Below are 24719 nucleotides of genomic sequence, written 5' to 3' on the forward strand. Positions count from 1 at the left end.
TATTTAAAAAATAGTTTAAAGACTCCAGAGTAAGAGAATTTGTTTCAAGGAGACAATTTTGGAACTAATATGTTGAATTGAGTAGGTGTTTTTAAAAAGTACTCTACAGAGAGGATTCTGGGAAGGTGGCTGAATAGCTCAGAAAATTCCAGGCTCTCTAGGTTTTTCCCCAGATACAAAACAAAATTTATCCTCAGGGCAAACAGATGGTAAAAAACATAAGATTTGGGGCAGAACCTCAAGACCTGAAACTGGGGGATAACCTGATGAGGATTAGCCCACATGAAGTGTGAAGTGTAAACATATCTAGACCAGCTCTGCAGAAAATGCAACAAGGGAACCTTGGGGCTAGCTGGAGTCTGAAAGATCTTCATCCCACCCACAGGAACTTTCACCTGCAGTATAGAATGGGGATTCAGGGCTCTGAGTCCTGGAAGACAAAGGGAACCTCTGCTGATTAGGAATGCCAGGCCCAGCTGTACTGCAGAAACAGGGTCCTGGATGAGAAGGAACCAGCATATTGGGGGGTATAGAAGCAGTGGGGTAGGGACACTGCTAGTGTGTGGGCACTTGCAGGAGGATAGAAGTCTTAGTTTGGGGTTTCAGGTTAGAAGGGGAGAGCTGAAGTGAAGCTAGAGGCACTACCCCCTCCTCTATGATTAGAGGTGATTATACTAACAAGCTCTTATTTTTAAAAAAGAGCAATCAAAGAAAAATTAGATTGTGAAAAGAAAGTCAATCAACTAGAAAAGGAGTTCCAGAGTCTTTAGGAAGAAAATGACTCTCTGAAAATCAGAATTGGGAAGGGGAAGACAGTGAAGTTATAAGACCCAAGAAATAATAAAACAAAATATAAAGAATGAAAAAATAGAAGAGAATGAGGCCTCTCATAAGAAAAACAACAGATTAGGAAAACAGATCAAGAAGAGAAAACATTATACATAAGTATAATTAGACTGCCTGAAAGCTCTGGCCAAAAAAAAGAACCTTGATATAATAATATAAGAAATAATCAAAGAAAGTTGTCCTGGAATAATAAAATAAGAAAGGAAAGTAGAATTACCCAATAATTACCACCTAAAAGAGATTTTACAAGGAAAACATACAGGAACATCATTGCTAAATATCAAAACCCTTAGAATAAAGAGAAAATTTTACAAACAACAACCACAACAAAAATAAATTCATATATTCTGGAGTTACAGTTGGACTCGTACAAGGCCAATTAGCAGCTATAATAAAAGACTGCAGGTCTTAAAATATTATATATCAACAATCCAAAGAAAAGGTAAAAATTATATAATTACGCTATACTAACAAAATGCAGAGGAAAAACTGACACAGAGGAATTACATGGGGAAAAGGACTAGTTGTTTTGAAATCCTACTCACATTGGGAATAAATTAAAGAGGAAACAATATTATATATATATCTATATGTATATATAGATATTTATATACACACACCTCTATCTATCTATCTATCTATGTTTATTTATCTTTATCTATACCAAGAAGGATACAGCTCCCTTCAAAAATATAAAGCAATAAGAGCAGGAGGGAATAGGATAAGGTACCCTACCTTATCCTATTCCCTCCTGCTCTTATTGTAAGTTGTTGTGTAAATCAATGGGAATGGGATGATATATATATATATATATATATATATATATATATATATATTAATGGAAAAGGGATACAAAAGGAAGGAAAGAGTTGGGAGAGATGAAAAAGGAGGGATTTTTTGTGTATGTGGATTAAGTAGTAGCAAGGCAAATTAGTGGTACAAGTAAAGTAAAAGAATTAGGAGGGATAGGAAATAAAAGATAATGTATATGTATGTATGCATATACTTGTATGTAAGAATGTATGGATATGTGTGTGTATGTATATTTGTGTGTGTGTGTGTATTTATACACACACACACACACACACACACCATATATCCATAGTTAACTATAGCCTGCTTGGGGGAGATGGGGAGGGGAATGAAGGGGAAAAAAGAATAAATTAAAAACTGCACAGCAGATAACAAAAGAAAACCTGACAGGAAGCAAAACAAAGATGAATGGTTTTCTTTTTCTTTTTTCCTTTCTCTTTTCTGTTTAAGTTTTAAATAAAAACAAAGTACTCAAAACTAATTGAACTTTATGGGATTTATAGTTTCACGTACAGTCTCCTCTTTCTATTCTTTTTATGTAGAAATGTTCAAGTAGCTATTTTTTTCAAGTTCAGAGCAATAGCAACAACAATAGAACCCCTTCCCCCACATTCTGTATGTTAGATTGTACAGTGGGATGAAATCTTGTCTTTGTTGTTAGGTTGGAGAAAGCTTTGTGGGATAGCAGTGGAACCAGATATCTTAAGGCACTAGTTTAAAGACCCTTCTCTCTTTGGAGGTGAATTCTCAGGTCCTTCCGTGGTCTAATACTTCTAAAATATTGTTAAATGATCTTGCTGTATTGGGAGGAAAAAGGTAGAGTGGGAGAACAAAATTTGGAACTCAAAATCTTACAAAAATGAATGTTGATATCTATTTTTACATGTCATTGGAAACATAAAATACTATTGAAATTAAGATCTTGCTAAATGCACATCCATGCTATCCTAATATATATTTATTATGCTGTTCAATATTGGGGGAATATAATGAGGGAAAATGGTATAGTCTCTGCCTTCAGAAAGTTTGCATTTTAACAGGAGGGACAGAGTATATATACAAATGAACATTATAATATGCCAAAATATGATAGGGGCAAAGGAGGACTTGGCTGAGTGCCATGTGAGAGTTGAGGAAAGGGTTACAACTTTTACTTGGAGGTGATCAGGGAAGTGTCAGGGAAGGCTTCTTGAAGGAGTAAGCATCTGAGTTGGACTTTGAAGCTGAGGAAGGACTTCAAAAAAGGAAATGATGGGAGCTAAATTTAATGGTTAGTTCTAACCACTCTGCTGAGTGGTTTTTGAAGAGGGGTAAAACAAGAACATTTGGGTATGGTACCCAGAAACAGTTTGATAAAAGATGTAGGCTCTTTAGAAAGTACTAAAGAGAGAACTAAGCAATTACACATAAGGACTCTGGGGGTCACAGAAAAGGAGATGTTTTGAGTATCTCTTCATAAAGTAGACATGACTGACTAAATACTAATACTTCCTGCTTTGAGGCATTAGAAGTTAATAGATAAACATAGGAGGAGTCAGAAGAAGGTAACAAGAAAAAAGCTCCTTAGGGAAGAAAGAATACATAAGTTGGTAGGATCTGAGCACAGCTGACAGGCTTGTATGTAAGGAACTGTTTGACTGTGGGCAAGTTTTGTTGGAAATTGATTGGAAGAAGGCAAGATCTTCCTCCTTTGTGAGGAGCTGTCTGAGCTTATAACCATTTAGCACTTTCTACATCTACAGAGAGAGGAAATCTCTCAGGAGCTTGCTTGTGTGTCCCTTTCCTGTCATCTGTGGCTTGAGAGGGAGAAATAGAGAATAAAGAGGATTAGCATTGACTTTGTTGTGAGCTATATTGATTGAAGAAGAGACATAGCTTTGCTAGCAGGTGATTGGAGAAAACAATCTTCTGCTATTGGAAGAGGAGGTTGAGGAGACTACATAGCTCTGTCATTATCCTCAGCTTGAGAGAGAAGAAATCCCCCAGGGGCTCTTTGATTTCTTCTATGAATTGAGAAAGGGAAACTTCTTGTATCCCATAGAGAGCAGACCTGATTAACTTGGATAATTCCAAATCTAATGATTAATTTTCCTTAAAAAGCACAATACTTTCTCAGTGCTTTGGTCTTACCCATTTGTATTTGGGAAAAGTTTGATATTGCTACAGCATCCCTAGAATAGCAGAAAAAAGGTTTGTTTTTTGATTAGCAGGTGATGTTAGGTACTACAAAAAGATCAAAGATCTGAAGACCTTCATTTCAGAGTTTTGAGTTGTCCCTGGCACGTGAATCTCCTTATTCACATACTTCACTATTAGGTTTTTGTGTGTGTTCACTCTCCACCATGAACTTGATAAGCATTAGTGGGAGAGCATTACCAAGACATATTTTGATGAATACTTCCTTTGTCTTTGAGTAAACATTTACCCCATTGAGTCTCACACATGAAACATTTACTAAACAATAAGGCAAAAGTAAGATTAGTGTTTTTAAGTGGTATAAAAATGATGTCACTCTTACTACCTTCTGCCCTTTCCTCACTGTTGTCACTATGAAAATAGGGGGCTATTTAGAATTGAAGGCTATTTTGTAATTTTGCTTGTTTCATTGGTTGGGCATGACCCCAAATTTTAAATAACTCATATCATTTTTGTGAGCCTCTTTGAACTTGGCTGGGCTGTTCCTTAATGAGAAGCTGTCTTTCAGACTACTTGGGAAATTTTTCCTGTTTGGCAGGGATTGCACTCTCCTGCAGGACTCAGGATCACCATCATAACAGAATGAAGCACCAGAGAAGGGTTTTTGAGGGGTTTAATGCATTTTTTAAAACCACATAAAATGCAAACCATAAGTGATGATAAAAATTTGAACTAAACTTTCCTCTTATTGAAACTTTGACCTCCACTGAAATGATCTAATAGTAACAAGCTTTCCATTCTTTTTTCTCTTTTCTTTTGCTGTAGCCATAATAAGTTGGAAGCATTTCTATTAATTTTTTATTTACTCTGGAGCCTCACAATTTTTTTTCTCTTAATATATCTTATATAACATAGACATGGAGATGATGTGAGAAAGAAACTTTTTTTTTAAATAAAAAGAGAGATTACAGGGAGTAGAGCTTGATTCTGTCCTATTGAGTTCAATTCAATTCAATGAGCATTCATAAGCACCTATGGTGTACCAGGCAGACAAAACCAAAATAATTCCTGACATTAAGGAGCTCATGTTCTTCTGGGAAAGGGGGAGGAAATCAGTTAATCGTAGGCATTTATTAAGGGTTACTATGTGTCAAGCACTAGCTAAATAATCTCTGGACACTATATATACATAGTTAAATATATCTCTGTGTGAGGAAAGGTCATCTGAGGAAATCCGAGATACTATTTGGCACCAGACCTGAGCCTTGAATGGCCATAAGGATTCTGAAAGGTGCTGTTAAAGAGGGAGAGCACTCCAAATGTGGGAGATGGTAGAACTGAGTAAAATTTTCTCTTTCCTTTTTTTTTTTAAAGACTATACATAATCCAGTGCAATAGGAGAATATGGGCATAAATATTATATGTAAAGACACAATAGGAATGATTTACAAAATGCATACCTTGGAATTTTGGGTTACAATTCTTTAAAGTGAATCTCAATTCCATAAAATCAGCAACTAATTCAATTTTTGTATGATTTCCTTTTGCCTGCTTGATTACTAGGGGTTGAATAATAAAAGTCCTATGACATGTTGTAATTAAGCTAATTAACAGTTTTCTCACATGCTGCTAAAATGAAAATGAGAGAGGGGATTCTTCTACTGAAGTGTATCCTGATCCCCAGAACTGGTTTCATGGCTCATCTGCCCTGGGAAGTGGAAATGAACAAATGCTTCTTGAAGGCACCATGGGTGATTTTGCTATGGAAAGACCAAGCTCCTGAGCCTTTACAAAAAGAAGAGATTAGATTAGTCTTCTTGGCTGGAGCTGGTAATATGACCAATTCTGCTTAAATATCTCCATGGAGGGAGGTTTGAGTCTCTTGCACTCCAGGAAAATATCACGAGAGCAGCCATATTTTCATAAATTGTGTACTTGGTAATTGGAATTTGAGCGGGCTTTTAATGGCTCTCCCCAAAGCTTTCCCATTGTGATTCAAAAGAGTACACTCACTATAATTTATTCTTTTAAAGCACCAGTGCATATTAAAATTTGACAGTATTTTTTAATGAAGTGTGTTCTTTTTGTTGACATGGGAACCAAAATTGCTTCTTATCCATAATTCAACTTGTAATTGTCCATGTAATACTAATGACAACAAAAATCACATTCTGGGATTATGCTTTAGCTGCCAATTCCTTATCATTATAATTGATTATTCTTTTTCATTTTGTAGAAGGATAATGAGATGTCAGTTATTAGCCCCATATCACAGATGGTAGAAACTGAGGATTGGAAAGTTGAATATCTTTCTCTTCCCAAGTAGGATTGTAAATTTAGCTCTGTAAGGGAAACTTAAAGATGACCTTGTCCAAAGTTGACATTTTACAAAGGAGAAGGAATAACTTGCCTAAAATCACGTAGCTAATATGTGGCAGAACTGGATCTTGAACACAGATCTTTTGACTTTGAAATCAAGGAGGCTTTTCCATTATAGCTTTTCCAAGTAGTAATGAGGGACCTTAGAAGCCATCTGTTGCAAGCCTCCAGAGAAGAAAATTGAGACCCATAGTGATTAAGTTTCTTCAAGATCTCAGGGATAGTAAATATCAAAGATGGGATTTGAATCTAGATGCTTTGTGCTTTCTCCACAGCTGTACACCTAGTTGATTGATCTGATTTGTTTTCGTTTATACTTTGCAGTTTCAGAAGACATTTGAGTCCCTCAAGAATGCATCCAACAAATCTGATCTGCAGAAGAGCTACCAGAAACTTGGCAAGGAGCTAGAAAATCTGGATTATTTGGCTCACAAACGCCAGCAGGTAAAGAGAAAAAGTTATTAACAATAGGAGAATGGAATATTTTGTGTCTCCTGGAATGTCGTAATTGGGTTTTGTCCTTGTCAGTTTCCTTGGAGGATAACATGGCAGTGATGGTTCTCAGGGACTCGGTCCAACAATACATGAAAAAGTGAAGGACTATCATATTGACTTGGTGTAATGATTCAACCTCATTTTCAGCCTCTCAGGGTTTTTTTATCCCTTATCCTTCATTCTGTCAATCTATGAAGGTCTAGTTACCCATGAATCTGCCTCATTTAAGAAGGAAAAAGGAGTTTTGACTATTATTGTCTAGATTGAATTTGTCTTTGGGATTTACTAAAGGTCAGTTTGAGGAGAAAAAAAAGCCATAGGGAGATTTCAAATGTGTGTATAAAAAATAAGGCAAAAAAAATCATGTTGAAAAAGGCCCCCATGTGAGTGGATGATTAGTATGTTTGATTTACTTTGGAAATCAGGCTAAATGAGAACATTTAAACAGAACATCCGGTGTCTAAGAGGTATTATAAGCCTTCTGAGTACTTGCAGCAGCCTTGAAATGCCTTCTCTGAAACATTTGTTCTTCCTTTTCCATGCCTCAAATTAAAATGAAGAATGAAAACTGGCTTTTATAGGGTTCTTTGAGACACAACTTGGTGGTTGCGTTCTTTTGAAATTCCCAAGTTTCATTTTGACATTCACAATGGTAGTGAACCTTGAAATTCTGCCTTGTGTTGGGATTCACTGTTTGGATCCACAGGGATTTTTCCTACTTGAGTGTTTTTCCAGGTTTAGATTACCACTAGGTGTCAGGGTCGGCCAGAATTTCAGTTTCCATCAACTCAGCCCAGGCCCGTTTGCTGTTTAAATTAGAAAAGGTATTAGATTGCATGAAATTTGGGAATGTGTGCAGTGATGGATGGCATCTAGAAACATGACTAATTAGCTTGTTGCATGGCTGGGTGCTGAGTTCATTATGAAGGAAAGCTTACTTTAGCATAGGGATAAATGTTACTGTCTTGACTGGCATGGCCTCAGTCCAAGTTTGGGTCCTATCAGATGGGGCCTTTCATAACAAGGATTCCTATTCTTAGTAATTGGTCATTATTGTTCCTTCTAGGACAATATCCTTTGGAAGAGGACTGTTTTTGCTTTTTATTTATATTTCTATTGCTAAACCAAGAGCCTGGCACATTGTAAACACCTAATAGATGCTTGTTGATTGATGGAGAGATAGGAGAATCATATGCTTGTTGTAGTCTTAGCCTTCCTTCTGAGAGAGAGAGAAAGATTAAGAACAGAGCAGCTCACATTTAGATAGGTCGCAGAAGCCTTTAAGCCTTGGATTCTGGGGAAATTGGGTTCCAAGTCTCTCTTTAACACATATGGGCTATATGAGTCTTGGAAAATCACTGAATCTCTTGGTGCTTTGGGCAACTCTTCAAAACTCTAAGATAAAGAAGAGTTGCTGATCTGCATCTGTGATATTGGGAATTCCCAACATTGATGAAACTGCAGTTTTGGATGAAAAATAAAAGCTTATTGCTCTATTTTGAGAACTCCATCTCTATTTTGTATCAAAGGATAAGGAGTTTGAGCTGGAAGAGAATTTAACAGCCATTTTGTCCAACCTCCTCATTTTATACATGAGGAAACTGAGGTGCAGAGATGTTAAATGATTTAGGCAGGGTAAAACAAGCAGTAAATAACAGGGTTGGATTTGGCCTCAGGTTCTCTGACTCTATATCTAGTACTCTTCCCATTATACATCACTACCATTTAGTGTACAGGTCTTAGAGAGTTGCCAGAGCTTTGGAATGGTTATGTGTTGTCTATAGTTAGTGTTTTTAATTTATTGGAAAATTTCTTCTCTTCTTCATCTACCCCAAACTGAAACTCTTTTATTATAGCTCAGTGATTTTAGGGTATTTTCCTTCTTTTTTCAATAATTGCTTTCTTTTTTGTGGGGGATTGTTTTTAGGAATAAGTGCTTCTATTTTTTTTAGTGATTCTCAAGCTGTCCCTTGGATAGGGGAACAACCCCCTATTTCTCTATTCCTCCAAAGACTGATCTTAATAATAGCCTTTTTAAGTAATGGGGGTGGAGGTAGTGACTGATTAGGTGGTGATTTGGAGAGAATGAGTCAGGATCAAGGGAGTGAATGAGACCACATGATTCACAGGGAAATCTGGGATTTTCTGGGATCTCTAGTTTCATGATAACTAACTTACTTCGAGTTGAGCTTTGGATACCTGAGTTCTCTTGTATTTGGGAAATCTTGGAACTAACCCAATTTCATCATTGATGCAATACTGTTGAGATTTAACTCAGGAAATATAAAGGAAGATGAGAAGAATGGTGAGGGAAGCTCAGAAATAATGCAGGAGGGACATCAAGGAAACTTTCATTGTTTTATTTGAAGGCCTTATCCATGGAGGCACATAATAGGTGCTTAATAAATCCTTATTGGCTGACTGCATGATTTTGGTAGGACTGAGTCTTAGTTTCAGAGGCTGTCAGGTGAAAGAGAATTATGTCTAAGTCATAGAACCCAGAGCAAGAAGGGATTTAAAGGTTCATCTAGTCCAATCCCCTCATTTTACAGATGAGGAAACTGAGGCCCTTAGATGAATGGCTTACTCAAGATCACTTAGTAAGTAACAGAACTAGGATTTGAAAGCATGCGTTCAGCCACTAAGATGACTGTTCTTCTCCCTATGCTTGGTTCCATGAATAGGATTCATTTATGGAAGCTACAGAGTTAGATGTTTGACTCAATATTAGTAAGAATTTTCTTATTTTCTTAAATGAGAATTGTCCCAAAGTGTAATGAGCTACCTCAAGTAACCATAAAATTATCTATTTAGAGCTAGAAGGGATATCTAAGTCAGTCAGTCAATCAATAAACATTTATTCAGCACACTACTATTTGCCAGATACTAAGGGTACAAAGAAAGGCAGAAAACTACCTGATCTTAAGGAGCCCCCAATCTATTGGGGAGATAGCATACAGATTATGTTAACGCCAATTATGGGTAGGATAAATGGGGCAAATTCAACAGAAGGAAGACAATAGAATTAAAGGGGATCAGGAAAGATTTTAAGTGGAAAACGGAACATTAGGTGAAACCCTAAATAAATCCAAGGAAGTCAGGAGTAAAGATGAAAGGGGCACATTCTCCAATCGACGACCTTCTTTTATAGGTATGAAAATTGAGGTTATGAGAGGTTTGGATTTGCCTATGATGAGAAAAGGAGCAAGTACAGAGGAAGGACTGGACCTGATTCCAAGTTCAGCACTATATAGTATGCAAGAATGCCTTTCTAATGATTGATTCTTTATCACTAGAGGTTTTCAAGTGGAATTTGAGTGAGTAGCTATCAGGCTATTTTAGAGGGGATTTCTATTTAGGTAGATGACCCTTGAGGTCCTTTGTAAGTCTGAGAGTTTATTATTTTAAGCAATAATTTCTGAGATTCTTGCTGACTTGTGGGGAAAGAAATTAACATTCAAGTTAATAATGAGTGTTACTCTCATTTTTCCTTCCATCACCAAGGTTTTGAATTCTTACATAAAACTCACTGCTTTTTTAAAATTTCTGGATCTATTTGGTTAGGGATCTTTTGAACTTTGTTCTTCTGAGAGAACTCAGTGTGTTGACATGGTATATATACACTATTGTATAATGGTTGCACATTTACATACACACTAATAAAGGAATTTTCCTCTTATCATTAGTGCTCCATTTACATTGGCTGATCTCACTGGTCTTCAATCAGGCTATACCTAGCTCATTAGGTTTGTTCATACCAGCCTGAGATATTATCTTTCCTTGACATAAATCCACATTCACATTCTAGAATCATTAGCTTTAGAGATGAAAGACAACTTTTGAGTCTGATCTCAACATTTTTGCTGATGAGAAAACTCAAGAGCAGAGACCGAAAGTGATTTTTGAGTGAGCAATTTATAGTCAGAATTCAAATTCTGATCATTTGCCTCGGAATCCAGTGTCTTTCAGAATCCAATCCAAAATGCCTTTCATCTAATCATTGTCATTTCTGTCAGTCCAATTCTAGCCATATTTTTAGGCCTTATTCAATTCTTCTTCCTTGATGGAGAGCTACCCAACTCTGTTACCAGCTTCCAAAATAGACCTCATGAACAGCAGGCATTTTAATGGGTATTTTTTGAATAACTTTGATCATCGCCTAGCCAGATCTCTCTTGCTAATTATGTATATAGGATAAAATTTGTTCTTTGCAAACGTCAAACCACTGTATATACATGACCTATTATGATTAAGCCCTCCTTCTGACACATTCTAGCCAGGTCATAATAAATAACTCATGCAATTTCTCAATGTCCCAGGCAACTTTCTAAGACTGTAAGTTATGGATGAGTTATTGTTCTGCATCATTGGATGGAGTTTCCACTCTAGGAGTTTCTTACATTGATTAAATCACAAGTATAAAACTTTGTTTCCCACAAAACCCAATATAAGTGTACATGTACAAACACGTACATGTTTGAGCAATGATCAGTTCTTACATAAGACACACACAAGTACTGTCTAATGATTTTGGTAGGACTGAGTCTTAGTTTTGGAGGCTATCAGGCGAAAGAGAATTATATTTAAGTCATAGAACCCAGAGCAAGAAGGGATTTAAAAGTTCATCTAGTCCAATCCCCTTATTTTACAGATGAGGAAACTGAGTTTCAGATTCAGTTGTAATCATTTTGAAGATGGGGAAGTCTTATGCTTATTCTGTTCTTTCCTCCATGACTAGCAGAGGCATGAAATAGGTACTCAATGAGTTAAACCAAAAAGACTTTTTTTTCTGTTTTGTTTTGTTTTCAGAGATTTGGTAATTAGTATTAAGTACTTTCTGTCATTGAATGTATCTAAAAAAGAATAAACCAATTCCTGTTGCTCTTTTCCTGTGTGTGTGTGTGTGTGTGTGTGTGTGTGTATTTGTCTCTCTGTGTGTGTCTATTTGTCTAAGAGGTATTAGCCACCTTTAAAAATTAAAGGTGTCATGTCTGAGATAATGAATAAAATTGAAGTTTCGAGTGCTTGTAGTCATGGCAATCTGTTGTGGGAGAAGGGTCCTAGACCTGATGTTCTGGCTAAGGTCCAATTCCTGTAATTACATATCATATACCTAGATTTCCCCATTGTTCCAGTTGGATGTCATACCTTCTTTTGAGATAATTTTCACTGTTAAACAGTTGTTATTTTCTTTTATCAAAATTACCGAGTCTATCTTTGTGGATAATACCAATGGGGGTTTGTGTTGTATATTTAGTACCTTGGAGAGCACCATTTAAACTTAAACTAAACCATATGCATTTTCCTCCTTCAAGTCCTCTCTTCTCTAGGTCACACATCCTCATTGCCTTTAATTAATGCTCATATGGCATGACATCCAGTCTATACACTAAACTGGTCATCTTTTCTGGATATTCCGAGGCTTGCCCTTTCCAGAATGTAGTGCTCAGTGCTGATCACATTATTCTGAATTAGAGATGGGGAATGCCCGGCTGGTGAGCCATATAAAACCAACTAAATCATTTGCAAGGCAACCACAAGTGATGATGAGCTGACAGCTAGGTATGGGACAACAACCCCCAATTGTTTGAATTCTCTAAATTGATAATTTTGTGTGGCCCACAGTTGATATTCTAAATAACCAAATGGCTGTTGGCAGGGAAAAAGACCCCCCACCCCTATTCTAAATGTCACAGGCCCAGATCAGGGTATGGAGGAACATTTGCCTCCCTTGTTGTAGAAATTTCCCACTTGACACAGAGCAAGATTTAACTCACGTTTTTTGGCCACCTATTGACTTACGTTGAGCTTGCAGTTTATAAGAAACTCTAAACCTTTTTCATAGAAAATCCCTAGCCATGTGTCTACCGTCCTGAAACAGCAACATAGCAGGCCTAATTCTGGTTTATTTAATGGGGACATTACAAATAGCACAAGAATAGAAGGTGAGAAATACCAGAAATAATCTTTAAATATGTGAGGAACTAATAAATGGGTACTTTAAAGAATTATAGACAGACCTAGAAGGGAATGTTCGGGTAACATTTATTTCAACTCACTCATTATACAGATGAAGAAACTGAGGTTTAACAAGGTTAAAGGATTCATTCAAGGTCACAAGGCGATAAATGGTTATGCTGAGATTTGGTTGCAGGTCCTTAAGCTCCAAATTCATAACTGTTCCTTACTACAGCATATTACCTCTTATCTCAGCTTTTTCATAATGGATTTGTGGAAAAATATTGCTTGGCTGAGTATGTTAGTATAGTGGAATATAGCTGAGAAAAAGCTATTTCAGTGAATTGGTCTCTGTTTTTAACAGGAATTTAAGTGACTTGAATGCACCATATTTTTCTGGAGAAATGTCACAAATAATGGATCATTTGCATGAGCAGGTCAGCTGTATACACAATATATGGCAATTATGCATAATACAATACACTGCACCAGCACTCATAACCCTTCCCCCAAGATTAAAGGGAACATCCCTGACCCTCATCCCCAAGGTTCACAGTTTATCTGATATAGAGTTAACTCTTGTGTAGAATGATAGTATGAATTGTTTCATTTTTTTGTCTTTGAATTGCCTAGAGTGCCTGACATAAAAGCAATCACTTCTCTCAAGGTCTCAGTTTCCGTACTTGATTCGTTGATTACCATATTCCTTCAGAAGGCACATAGCAGCTTATTCATTTGTCCCTTTGTGCATGAGAATTGCAGTCCTGGTTGTCATATTAGCAGGGGCCTGCAACTGTTTTAAAGGGCTTTATACATGACACAGACCCCTACATCTGGAAGGATATATTATTAGAAGGGCATAGATGCATTTCATAATGAGAGATTGACTTAAGCATTTTCATTCTGGTGCAGTGGGAAGCATGCTAGGTTTAGAGTAAGAGGATCTGGATTTGAATCTCAGCTCTTCTATTCTTCTGACTTGTTAATTTTCCTCTCAGCTTCTTCATTTGTAAAATAAGGACCCTGGACTAGATGAATTCTAAATTTATTATCCTAAACTATGCTCTAACTGTTAACTTGGGCAACTAGATAGCAAAGTAGATAAAGTGTTGGACCTAAAGTCAGGAAGATCAGAATTCAAATCTGGCCTCAAACATTTACTAGCAGTGTTACTCTGAACAGGTCACTTAACTCTGTTTGCCTCTGTTTCCTTATCTGTAAAATGAGCTGGAGAAGGAAATGGCAAACCATTCCAGTATCTCTGGCAAAGAAAACCCCATATGGGGACACAACGACTTGGACATGACTGTAAACCACTGAAGAATAACCATAACCGCTGTGATCTAAGATTGATAAGATGTAACACTTGGGCCTGGACAAATTAAAAACTACACAAGCATTGTCATGGTTGGTGGTCCAGAAAGTAAGATATTTAGATCATTAGATCATAGGAATGATATAAAAGTAAGCACATTAATAACAAAACTCTTCTATCTATTGCCTCAGCTTTACATCCTAAAGCAAAACTTCTTAAACTGTAGATCATAACTTAACAGAGAGTTGTGTAACTGAATGTGGGATCATGAAATTATGATTTATTTTCAGTAAATGATTTGTATGTCTGTTTTATATACTTAATTACCTATATGTATTTAATGGCATAAAAATTTCTGGGGTGAAAAGGGTTGTAAACAAAAAACTCCCCGCCTTGGGATATATTTTCAATCTTTTTTTTCCCATCATAGGATAGAAAAGAATACTCTCCACATAGCATGAAGACAGAAAAGGGACTAATTATTCTTTGTCTTTCTATCCCCCATCCTTAGCAAAGGGTGGGACACAGTGAGCTAAATTTATTAAATAAATGTTTATTGATTGATCGATTTATTGGGACTCATAAAGATATAAAGGAGAATATCTTATTAGGATTATTTAACATCTTTTTATGTGACATCCCACTTTCTAAAGTTCTTGGAGAATGAATTACAGATCCTCTCCTGTTGTTTGGTGTAGAGGACAGTCAAAGAGATGGATTATCTCTAAGTGAGAACTTTTAAGTACTTAGGCTCATGCTTCTAAAGACTGAAGATCTACTTAAGGTTCTCGAATTCTTATTCCATAAAATATGCTAATTTTTCCATTAGGAGAGAATGTCCTCAACCCTATGTTTTGTCCAATTGTCACAAAACTCTAAAAAGATCTTCCCTTTAATTTCTCTTTTTCATTTAAAATATATTCATACTTACCTTGCATGGGTGGAAAAAACTCATCAGAATTATAACTATGATGAAACAGTTGGACTTGTCATCAGGGTACCAAATTTAGAAATCTATGAAAACATTTGTAATCTTTTGACAGTGTAGAAACATCAAAGTTTTGTTAATAAGAATAATTAGTTGAAATAATAAGCTACCAGATGATGATTTGGGTTATATTCCTTGTCTTTTCCCACATGACGACCTCTCCAACAATGGTTTTACCTCATCTTCCTCCCTGCCCCACAACTGAGTTCATATTCAGGTCTGGTTTGTGGTTCTTCCCTCAAGTGCAAAAGTTCCTCGTTATGACTTTGTGAATCAAGTGGTTTGCTGTTCTCAGTTACTCAATTGATCAATAAGTATTCATTAAGTGCTTACCACATATCAGACACTACACTAGATATTACGGATGGAAAGACAAAGGATGAAATATATGCAATAATAATGAATCATTTATATAAATCCTTTAGTCAAAGTCTTAGCAAAAAATGATTATTTGTATATCTTCTGTTCCCCATTTCCCTGATGATCTCAAAGTATATTAGGCTTTGTTTTAAAATGGTACCTTACATCAGAGTAAAAATCTTGATCATTCCATATGTATCCTATCTCTTATTCAATTATACATACACTTGTTTCCAGGAGGGAAAGAGGGGTGTGTGTGTGTGTGTGTGTGTGTGTGTGTGTGTGTGTTTGTGCATGTGCACACACATCCTCTTCCACCCTTCCATGATATTGAGAAATTAAGAAGTTGACAAATGACTTAACATCATTCAACGTTAGGGGCAGATCCAGGATCAAACTTCAAGTTTCCTAATTCTGAGCCCATCGCAATATCCATTTTACTACTTCATAAACTAGTGAAGTTTATGGAGTGATTGCTTTTTCTGTAGTTACAGTTGAAGAAAAAACCCTTGCAGAGTATATCTGTCTCTGTGTAACTTTCTCCAAATTTATATTCTAACGAATAAACAAGATGCTGACTAATATGCAGGTGCTTTTCCTTTTGAAATTTGAATATAACCACCATTATCATCAGCATCCGTACCATCCTTCTCCTTTCATGTATTCTAGTGGACTTATTTCCCATTCAGTTCTGTCCATGCTAAGCTGTGTCCCTTCCTCATTCTTTCTCAACATCACAAGGAGCATGTGGGATGTCTAATAATTCTCTCATTCTCTTTCTCTGTCTCTCTCTGTCTCTCCCTGTCTCTCTGTCTTTTTTGTCTCTTTTTGTCTCTGTATCTGTCTTTCTTCCTCCCTCTCTCTCTCCCTATTTCCCTGTTTACATGGGAAGAGTATAATTCCTTTATTTCCTCATCTAGTTCTTCAGTGACTCCCCTTACTTTGCTTCTCTTTGGAAAGAGTCTTAGTTTGCAGTCATAAGTATTGAATGATGATTCCAAACTTGCAGCTTGTTAGAACTTATATAATGTTGGCCAAGTCTGTTAGCAGCTCTACTAATTTTTCCTTATCCATAAAATTAAGGAGCTTGACTACATGAATACATGAGACTCCTTCCACCTCTCGATTAATGATTCTATTATGCTGGGAAAGTGATGTAATCTCTCTGGGGCTCAGTTTCCTCATTGTAAAATGTTTGGAGTAGGTCATCTCCAGGGTCTCTTCTAGCTCAAAATCTGTGATCTCAACAATGACAGGAGGCAGTAGTGGGTAGTGTGCTGAGTTCAAATGTGACTTTAGATACTTTCTAGCTATGTGACATTGGGCAAGTCACTTAACCTCTGATTACCTAGGAGGCAACTAGGTGGATCATTGGATAGAGTCCTGGGCCTGAAGTAAGGAAGACTGAAGTTCAAATTTGGCATTCACTAGTTAGTGACCTTGGACAAGTCACTGTTTGCCTTAATCTGCTGGAGAAGGAAATGGCAAATCACTCTACCGTCTTTGCCAAGAAAATCCCATAATCAGACAATAAGGTCCATAGGGTCACAGAAGAGTCAGACATGACTGAACAACAAAAACAAGTGAGATGGTTGGGCTAGATGGCTTTTGAGGTTCTTCAAAGTCTATATTTTAGAGCCTATATCATCTTGAACAAGCAAAACCAAAACTCTCTGGGTCTCAGTTTCCCCTTGTGTAAAATGAGAGGGTTGGACTAGATGGTTTCTGAGTCTCCAAATGTGGGATCCCATGGTTTTTGTTGGTAATGAGTTTCTACCTGCTCGCACACATTGGAGCCTTCTGGGTAATCATTATTTTTAGTTCCTTAGCAACTGTAGTGTTCCACAAGTCACTTGTATACAATAATGATAGTAACTGACAATAGTATGCGCCTTCAAAGCTAGAAAATATCTTCCAGCATCTCAGATAAACTTCACGACAGCCCTTTGAAGCCGATATTTAGATTTCATCGTTCTCATTTGATAGAGCAGGCTCAAAGCAACTTGCCTAATCAAGGGTCACTCAGTCACCAAGTTAAGCCCCAGAGGCAGGGTTAAAAATATATGTTCTTGACTCCAAGTCCATTCCTCTACCCCCTATGACAGCCAGTGACATTAATGATCATGACACTCTGGGACAGCTCTGTTAGTTTTGCCACATACTAGCGAGATCCCTCTGGAGTCCCGAGATTGGATTTTCTCCACCTTCCAATTGCTTCCTGGAGTTCGGTGTCTCAGCAGGACTTTGGGAAGAATGGATGAATGGAACTTGCTGAGCCACATGCGGTAGGAGAGATTTATGGAATCTTTTACAGGGTTGTTTGCGATGAGATATTTTGCCTAGTGGGCAGCTTGTAACTGTTTTATATAGGGAAATGTAGAGTTATTTAATGTTTTGTTGTAGGATGTTTTTAAAGTTTACAAGGCAGAATAGAAATTTCTGAGGTCATAAAAGTGTCACTGCATCAAGGTGATTACTGGTTTGTGCTTTCCAAATTGGCTCATCCCCTTCAATGACTCAATTTCATTTGCTAAATGTTTATTATCTGCCTACTATGTGTTAGGAAGGACTGAACTTGCAAAGACAAAATAAGCCAATCAATATTTATCTATTACCTACTATGTGTTAGAGAAGCACAAAGCAAGCAAAGACAAAAAAGTCAATCAACAAACATTTATTAATTGTCTATTATGTGTTAGAAAAGCACTGGGCCCTGTAAAGACAAAAGCCACTAAACAACAAGCATCTATATTAGATACCTGCTATGTGTAATCTCTGTGCAATGTGATAGGGATCCAAAGACAAAAAATTAAAGTCCCTGTCTTTTGGGAAAAAAAAAAACTAGTGCTTCTGGAGCAGCTAGGTGGTGCATTGGATAGAGCACCAGCCCTGAAGTCAGGAGGATTTGAGTTCAAATTTGCTCTCAGAAACTTAACACTTCCTAGCTGTGTGATTCTGAACAAGTCACAACTCCAATTGCCTAAGCAAAAAAGCAACCAAACCAAACCAAACCAACAAAACAACAACAACAATAACAAAAAAAACTGGTGCCTCAAAGAGCTGATAGTCTAAGGTTGGAAGGAATAGAAATACTAAATAGAAATAATAGAGAAGCTAACATTAGGCAATGCTTTATTTCTTTTGATTTTGATACTATTATTATAATACCCATTTTACTTATGAGAAAACTGAGATTGGGAGGTTATGTGATTGGTCCAGGATATTAAAAAATATATTTGGCTAGCATCACAGACCCATTTGAACCCGGATCTTTCTGACTCTAAATCCAGTGCTCTATTTACTAAACAATAATAATTTGGTATGAGAGAATCTTCATAACATGGAATCCCAGGAGGCTTCATGTAGAAGGTGGTACTGAAGATGAACCTTTAAGAAAGCTAGATTAAGTAAGCTAGATGGCACAATGGATAAAGCACCAGCCCTGAAGTCAGGAGGACCTGAGTTCAAATCTGGTCTCAGACACTTAACACTTCCTAGCTGTGTGACTCTGTGCAACTCACTTAACTCCAATTACCTCAGGAAAAAAAAATTGGAATCCCAGATTTGTGTAATGGGCTAGTTTAATTGGAATTATATATATATATATATATATATATATATATATATATATATATATATATATATCTCATAGATATCAAGTGTGGGAAGGTAGGTTGGAATAACTGATGAAAAGGACTTGTCCATATCATTACATAGGTTTAGAGTTGTAGACTCAGCATTATCAAAAGTTTCCATTGGTCCCTAGTCCTGGGTATCATATTGTCAGGACTTTGGGTGTGCTTGGGCTGATCATCACTGAGTCTCTTGGAATCCAAATCCTCAACCAGTGAATCCACACCTTTCTGGCATAACTAAGGAAAGAACCCATATTTCTGTTCAGGTTTAATAGTATAAATAAGCTTTATATGAAGTAGGTAGTACAGATATTATCACCTCCATTTTATAGATGAGGAAATAGGGTCCTTGAGAGCTGATGTACCTGTGAGGATCCCAAAGCTAGTAATGTAGGAAGAAATTCTCTTGTGCTCTATAAACCATGCTACCTTTTTTATTCAAGCTTTATCTAGGTTCTTAAGCTTGATTGGCCTCTTCCCAGAAGGCTAGAATGGGCTTTGACAGACATGGATCAGTATTCAGTGATGGTAGGGCTTTTGAAGAATTTCAGTGCTAAATAAATATAAAGTTTCTACAGAACATTTTCACTGTTACTTCATTCCTGGTGGAGACATTTGAATAGACTGGCACTTAGTTCAGTTCAGCCATTTTTCATTCCTGTGCACCCGTGCATTTTTGTCACCCCATTTGGGGTTTTTTCGGCAAAGCTATGAGAGTGCTTTGCCCTTTCCTTCTCCAGTTCATTTTACAAATGAGGAACTGAGGCAAACAGAATTAAGTGACTTTCCCAGAGTCACACAGCTAGGAAGAGTCTGAGGTCAGATCTGAACCCAAGAAGATGAAATTTCCTGATTCTAGAACCAATACTCTACCCATATGTGCCACCTAGCTGCCCTGATTCAAAGTAGATGCTTAATTAATATTTATTCCCGACCCTATTCCCCTTCCTGATTGAATCTTGGGAACCTGGATCTCTAATATTTATTGGGATTCTGGATTGGAATTATAACTAACTAAAGGATTCACAGGAGACCTGTAGCATTATAAACCCCTTGAGCTTGTCAAGGTCTTGGAAAACTCCAGGGTCTAATCCAGCACTTGAGTTGTTGAGATGATTGGTTTGAATGACAAACTGAAGGAACTGGACATTTCATTTAGGACACCTGCACAACATGTGTGGGGGATTTGGGTGCTTATAAGTAGAAAGCCAGTAGCCATTGCATCTTTAAGTAGAAGGTACAAAGACACTGTAATGCAGTCATAGTAGTAGTTCACAATCCAAAAGCATTTTCATTAAGAATACTTTGAGGGACAGTTAGATGGTACAGTGGATAGAGCACCAGCCCTGAAGTCAGGAGGACCTGAGTTCAAATTTGGTCTCAGACACTTACACTTCCTAGCTGTGTGACCCTGGGCAAGCCACTTAACCCTAATTGCCTCAGGGAAAAAAAGAATGCTTTATGAAGTAGTTAGTAAAAGGATTGTTATCCCCATTTAACAGAGAAGGAGATTGAGACTTAGAGAGCTTAAATAATATTAATGCAACATGCCTTTAAAAAAATGAAGTTCCCATAATAATGATAGGGACAGGTAGTTTAAATAATACAAGATCCCTTCCCTGAAGGAGACTTTAGTCTAGTAGGAAGCTAAGAAGTGAACACGGACAACTGTAAAATGTAATATTTTATAATTAAAGAGTTATGATCCCAATGGCTTTAGGAAGTTGCAATGCACCGCTAGTAAGTATGGGGGGCAATGATCTTTAAGTCAAGCATTTTATTTTATTTTATTGTTTTTTTTAATTTAATAGCCTTTTATTTACAGGTTATATGCATGGGTAACTTTACAGCGTTAACAATTGCCAAACCTCTTGTTCCAATTTTTCACCTCTTACCCTCCACTCCCTCCCCTAGATGGCAGGATGACCAATAGATGTTAAATACATTAAAATATAAATTAGATACACAATAAGTATACATGACCAAAACATTATTTTGCTGTATAAAAAGAATCAGACTCTGAAATATTGTACAATTAGCTTGTGAAGGAAATAAAAAATGCAGGTGGGCATAAATATAGGGATTGGGAATTCAATGTAATGGTTTTTAGTCATCTCCCAGAGTTCTTTCTCTGGGCGTAGTTGGTTCAGTTCATTACTGCTTCATTGGAAATGATTTGGTTGATCTCGTTGCTGAGGATGGCCAGGTCCATCAGAACTGGTCATCATATAGTATTGTTGTTGAAGTATATAATGATCTCCTGGTCCTGCTCATTTCACTCAGCATCAGTTCGTGTAAGTTTCTCCAGGCCTTTCTGAAATCATCCTGTTGGTCATTTCTTACAGAACAGTAATATTCCATAATATTCATATACCACAATTTATTCAGCCATTCTCCAACTGATGGACATCCATTCAGTTTCCAGTTTCTAGCCACTACAAAAAGGGCTGCCACAAACATTCGTGCACATACAGGTCCCTTTCCCTTCTTTATAATCTCTTTGGGATATAAGCCCAGTAGTAACACTGCTGGATCAAAAAGTATGCACAGTTTGATAACTTTTTGAGCATAGTTCCAAACTACTCTCCAAAAAGGTTGGATTCATTCATAACTCCACCAACAATGCATCAATGAATTTTACCAAACATTTAAAGAACAATTGGCCCCAGTGCTATATAAATTATTTGATAAAATAGGGAATGAAGGAGTCCTACCAAATTCCTTCTATGACACAGACATGGTACTGATACCTAAACCAGGTAGGTTGAAAACAGAGAAAGAAAATTATAGATGAATCTCCCTAATGAATATTGATGCTAAAATCTTAAATAAGATATTAGCAAAAAGACTACAGAAAATCATCTCCAGGATAATATACTATGATCAAGTAGGATTTATACCAGGAATGCAGGGCTGGTTCAATATTAGGAAAACTATCAATATAATTGGCCATATTAACAACCAAATTAATAAAAACCATATGATCATCTCAATAGATGCAGAAAAAGCATTTGACAAAATCCAACATCCATTCCTATTAAAAACACTTGAGAGTATAGGAATAAATGGACTTTTCCTTAAAATAATCGGCAGCATCTATTTAAAACCATCAGTAAGCATCATATGTAATGGAGACAAACTGCAACCATTCCCAATAAGATCTGAGTGAAACAAGGTTTGCCACTATCACCGTTACTATTTAATATTGTATTAGAAACGCTAGCTTTGGCAATAAGAGCTGAAAAGAATTAAAGGAATAAGAATAGGCAATGAGAACCAAATTATCACTCTTTGCCGAAACGACATGATGGTATATTTAGAGAACCCAGAGATTCTACTAAAAAGTTATTAGAAATAATCCACAACTTTAGCAAAGTTGCTGGTTATAAAATAAACCCACATAAGTCATCAGCATTCTTATATATCACTAACAAAATCCAACAGTCAGAGTTACAAAGAGAAATTCCATTTAAAGTAACTACTGATAGTATAAAATATTTAGGAATCTATCTGCCAAGGGAAAATCAGAAACTTTATGAGTAAAATTACAGACCACTTTTCACACAAATTAAGTCTGATCTAACCAATTGGAAAAATATTAAATGCTCTTGGATAGGGCGAGCAAATATAATAAAGATGACAATATTACCTAAACTAATCTATTTATTTAGCGCTATACCAATCAGAGTCCCAAAAAACTATTTTAATGACCTAGAAAAAATAACAACAAAATTTATATGGAAAAACAAAAGGTCAAGAATTTCAAGGGAATTAATGAAAAAAAAATCAAATGAAGGTGGCTTAGCTGTACCAGATCTAAAACTATATTATAGAGCAGCAGTTACCAAAACCATTTGGTATTGGCTAAGGATAGATTAGTTGATCAGGGGGAATAGGTTAGGTTCAAGGGATAAAACAGTCAACAAATATAGCAACCTAGTCTTTGACAAACCCAAAGACCCCAGCTTTTGGGATAAGAACTTACTGTTTGATAAAAATTGCTGGGAAAATTGGAAACTAATATGGCAGAAACTAGGCATTGATCCACACTTAACACCGTACACCAAGATAAGGTCAAAATGGGTTCATGATCTAGGCATAAAGAATGAAATTATTAATAAATTAGAGGAACACAGGATAGTTTAACTCTCAGACCTGTGGAAGGGGAAGGACTTTATGACCAAAGCAGAACTAGAGATCATTGCTGATCACAAAATAGAAAATTTTGATTATATCAAACTGAAAAGTTTTTGTACAAACAAAACTAATGCAGACAAGATTAGAAGGGAAGCAATAAACTGGGAAAATATTTTTACAGTCAAAGGTTCTGATAAAGGCCTCATTTCCAAAATATATAGAGAATTAACTCTAATTTATAAAAAATCAAGCCATTCTCCAATTGAAAAATGGTCAAAGGATATAAACAGACAATTCTCAGATGAAGAAATTGAAACTATTTCTAGTCATATGAAAAGATGCTCCCAGTCATTATTAATCAGAGAAATGCAAATTAAGACAACTCTAAGATACCACTACACACCTGTCAGATTGGCTAAGATGACAGGAAAAAATAATGATGATTGTTGGAGGGGATGTGGGAAAACTGGGACATTAAGTCAAGCATTTTATTGAATTCCACCATGACTGCTTCATTTCTACCAACATTTCTGGGGTCTTGTGAATCCATAAGTAGTGGGCTCATGATATTAGAAGCAAAATAAGGATGAAAATAGATTCTCGGTATTACCTTTTGTGGAATAATGACAAGAACACTGCATTTGAATCTAGAGAATCTGCCCTCCAATCCCATCTCTCTTGCCATCTATATGATCTTGAGCAAGTCACTTTTCCTGAGTGAATGTGAAGGAATTGGAACAGACAACTTCATAGGTCCTTTCAGCTCTAGAGCTGGAATTCCATGATTATCTGATTTCAGTACGTGTCTCACCTGCAAAATGAGGGGGTTGCCCTACATGATCCCTGAATTCTTTCTAGCTCTAAGTTTTTGATTGTGAACTAGATTGTCCTTATCATGTCATACCATAAGAAATATTCACCTCATTAAGTGATTAGACCAATGCTTTTATTGTTATTGCATGCACAATCTCCCCCTACCAATGGAGATCATCAACTTCAAATCTTAGAAATTTGCTTTGGACACCAAAAGAAAGTAAGTAAGCATTAATTAAGCACCTACTATGTTCCAGATACTGTGCTAAGTGCTTCACAAGTATTATCTCATTTGATCTTCACATCAACCCAGGGAGGGAGATGTTAGTATTTATCCCCATTCTCCAGTTGAGGAAATTGAGCTGAAAACAGGTTGAATGACTTGGTTAGGATCACACAGCTAGTGAGTGTATGACTGCAAATTTGAGTTTAGGTTTTCTTGAGTCCAGACTTAGCACGCCAAAACTCTACCATGTATAGCATTGGTATTGTGACTTGTGCAGGGCCATGAAATCACTTCGTGTCAGACTTGAATCTAGACCTTCTTAATTCTAAGCCTAACTCTTTATACATTCTGCCATGGTGCTTCTCTTATTAATTAATTAATATAATTACTAATTACAGTAGTTGATGTTTATTTAATACCTTACATTTTTTAATACGTTGAGATGATGACATATTAGTAGAAGCAATCCCCTCCCCTTAAAGTTCCCTACACCAATGATAACAAAGATCCAATCTTTATCCCAATTTATGTAAGACTTGTAGTGACTTTACCTGCATGATCTCATTGGACCATTGGACCAGCTTTGTGAGGCAGCCACTAGAGATATTATCCCCATGG

The 24719-nt window shown here is 36.6% G+C and overlaps 1 protein-coding gene across 3 annotated transcripts in view; it reads left to right on the plus strand.

Annotated features, from left to right (window-relative positions):
• Positions 1 to 24719, plus strand: part of CTNNA3 (catenin alpha 3) — a 1956715-nt gene that overhangs the window by 136695 nt on the left and 1795301 nt on the right. For all 3 annotated transcript variants that reach the window (XM_031949475.1, XM_031949477.1, XM_031949474.1), the window contains exon 5: positions 6499 to 6618. In XM_031949475.1, the coding sequence (XP_031805335.1) occupies positions 6499 to 6618 (120 nt within the window). The remainder of the gene's footprint in view (positions 1 to 6498; positions 6619 to 24719) is intronic.

Source organism: Sarcophilus harrisii, chromosome 2, assembly GCF_902635505.1.
Source record: "Sarcophilus harrisii chromosome 2, mSarHar1.11, whole genome shotgun sequence".
NCBI lineage: Eukaryota > Metazoa > Chordata > Mammalia > Dasyuromorphia > Dasyuridae > Sarcophilus > Sarcophilus harrisii.